The 2478-nt window shown below is 41.7% G+C and overlaps 1 protein-coding gene across 1 annotated transcript in view; it reads right to left on the bottom strand.

The window, feature by feature from the left end:
• Positions 1 to 2478, bottom strand: part of Cfap52 (cilia and flagella associated protein 52) — a 44480-nt gene that overhangs the window by 12886 nt on the left and 29116 nt on the right. Inside the window, exon 8 of the mRNA XM_005349831.3 lies at positions 2010 to 2180. Coding sequence (XP_005349888.1) covers positions 2010 to 2180 — 171 coding nt within the window. The remainder of the gene's footprint in view (positions 1 to 2009; positions 2181 to 2478) is intronic.

Genomic DNA, 2478 nt, shown 5'->3' with positions numbered 1-2478 from the left:
AGCCACAGAGAAACCCTGTCTCGAAAAACCAAAAGAAAATATATATTATATATAAATATATATATATATAAAAGAAAAAGTCGACTTGAAATCTTCCTAAATCTTGATAAGTTGGAGGAATGGCCACAGTTCTGTATTTTAAACTACTTCGGGGAGATATGATTGATTCACACAAAAATATCTACACATGTGAGGTATGGATATGGATTACTCTAAAGGCCCTGTATACACATAGCCAAGTAGCATTTTGTGAGACAAATATATCCGTGGAATATCTTTATTAAAAGAAGAGATTCCAATGGAGTCGAAAAATCTTATTAAAATTACACAGAAGATGGCAATTCAGTAAAACTCACATTTGCCCCTTTTTTGCTCAGTTCTGAGAAAATAAGAAATCATGAATAAAAAAAGTATCTGAGTAATTTGGTCAGTCGGGCTGGGGAAGGGGCCTCTTTGCATGGGATGTAAATTATCAAGATGCCAGATGGTTACAGATGACTCCAGTTTTGAAAAGAAAGGAGGTGGCATTAGGTTGAAGAACCATCCTATCCATAAAGTTCTCCTTAGTCACTGGGAAGACCAACTTATTTCAAAAGATGCTAGAATCTCTCTAGTTTTAAAGTTTACTCATTTTAGAATTAATAGGAAAAAAAAAAACTCAAGTAGATCACATCTACACACTCAGAGTAGAGCTCAGAGCTGAAATTAGGGAGCCAAAAAGAACTCCTAAGAGTCATCCTCTGGCCATGCGGTGGTGGCGCACGCCTTTAATCCCAGCACTCTGGAGGCAGAGGCAGGCGGATCTCTGTGAGTTCAAGGCCAGCCTGGTCTACAAGAACTAGTTCCAGGACAGGCTCCAAAGCTACAGAGAAACCTTGTCTCAAAAAAGACAAAGAATCAAAAAACAAACCAAAAAAAGAGTCATCCTCTGACTTCCACATACGCACCATGACACACATGTACACACACACAAATACATGAGGGGGGGGGAATAAAATCCTTAAATATATTTTTATAAAAAGCACTAAAACCAGAAATTTTAGAGATTGAGTCCACCATACTCCTTGGGAAAAGAAATTAAACCTAGTAAGAAAGTGACCCACTTCCCAATAAAGATTCACTTCCAGCCCCCCCCCCTTTAGAAAAAAATGCAAGTCCTAAACCAGAAGGACTCAGAACCAAAGCTGCAGTTCACTGCACCGGGGACTGAGTTCTAACACAGGCTTGCATCTGACCAGCAATGACGCTGGTGTCTGCAGTTCAAGCTAAACACAGGAAACTGAGAGCAAAGAACTGGCCGACTTCATGGGACAGACTTTGCTAAATGTAATAATGAGCTCCAAATCATAATAAGTATTGATTTATTTTCGTGCGTGCGTGAGCATGCACCACAGCAGATGTGTGGAGGCTGGAGGACAGTTTGTGGGAGAGCTTCTGGAACTTTATTGTGTGGGTCCAAGGATCGTTTAAATTCAGCTTATCAGGCGTGGCGGCAAGTGCTTCTTCCCAATAGGCCATCTCATTTGCCCCAAATCCAGCATTAAAAAAATAAAAATGCAAACTAGAGGAAGGAAAACCAATGTAACTATGAAGGTAATTAAAAACAAAACAAGATAAAACCAAAAACATCCATTAGAAATCCTGGGAGATGGCCAGCAGTTAGTTAAGAGCGGTGGCTGCTCTCCCAGAGGACCAGGGTTTGATTCCTGACACCCACATGGTGGCTCATGACAGTCTTTAATGCCAGTTCCCGGGAATCTGATGTCCTCTTCTGGCCTCTATAGGTATTGTACATATGTGGAACAGAGATATACATGCAGTCAAAACACCCACACACTTAAAATACAAATAAATAAATCTTTATAGGTCCTATAAAATGATTCAGTAGATTAGAAAAGATTCATCAGCAAAATAATTCTACTAATGCATCTTGAGAGTCCTTGAATAAACTGGAACTCCTTTGCACACTGCATCCAACCTCTACGTTCTAACATTCCTCTTCTACTTACAATGGAAAGACGATGTCCTGGACGGCTTCAAAGTGACACGTCGCAATGAGCGTCTCTTTGAAGTCAGTGAAGTTCACACGATAGATGTGCGATTCCTCTGTCCCTACAAAGAACTGGTGCCCTTCTCCCCGGAGCGTGATGGAAGTGATACCACCTTGTAGCTGCAGTTTCCTTTGGGAAAAAGAATAAAGGGGAGCAGAGTCACTTGACCAGCAAGCATTTGCTTATCTGGTCACAGAGGACATAAGCTAGCCATTGGTGTGAGACAGGCCCTCAAGGACCAGGTGGGAAGGCCTGAGTTATTCACATTCTTGCACACCCGTGATCAGGAAGGAAGCGTTTACCACTGTAGGTTTAAACACTCAGAGAAGGGCTGGAGAGATGGCTCAGAGGTTAAGAGCACCGACTGCTCTTCCAGAGGTCCTGAGTTCAATTCCCAGCAACCACATGGTGGCTCACAACCATCTGT

The sequence above is a fragment of the Microtus ochrogaster genome, chromosome 7 (genome assembly GCF_000317375.1).
Source record: "Microtus ochrogaster isolate Prairie Vole_2 chromosome 7, MicOch1.0, whole genome shotgun sequence".
Classification (NCBI taxonomy): Eukaryota; Metazoa; Chordata; class Mammalia; order Rodentia; family Cricetidae; genus Microtus; species Microtus ochrogaster.
Note: the sequence above shows the minus strand (reverse complement) of the source record. Positions and strands in the feature narration are given on the sequence as shown.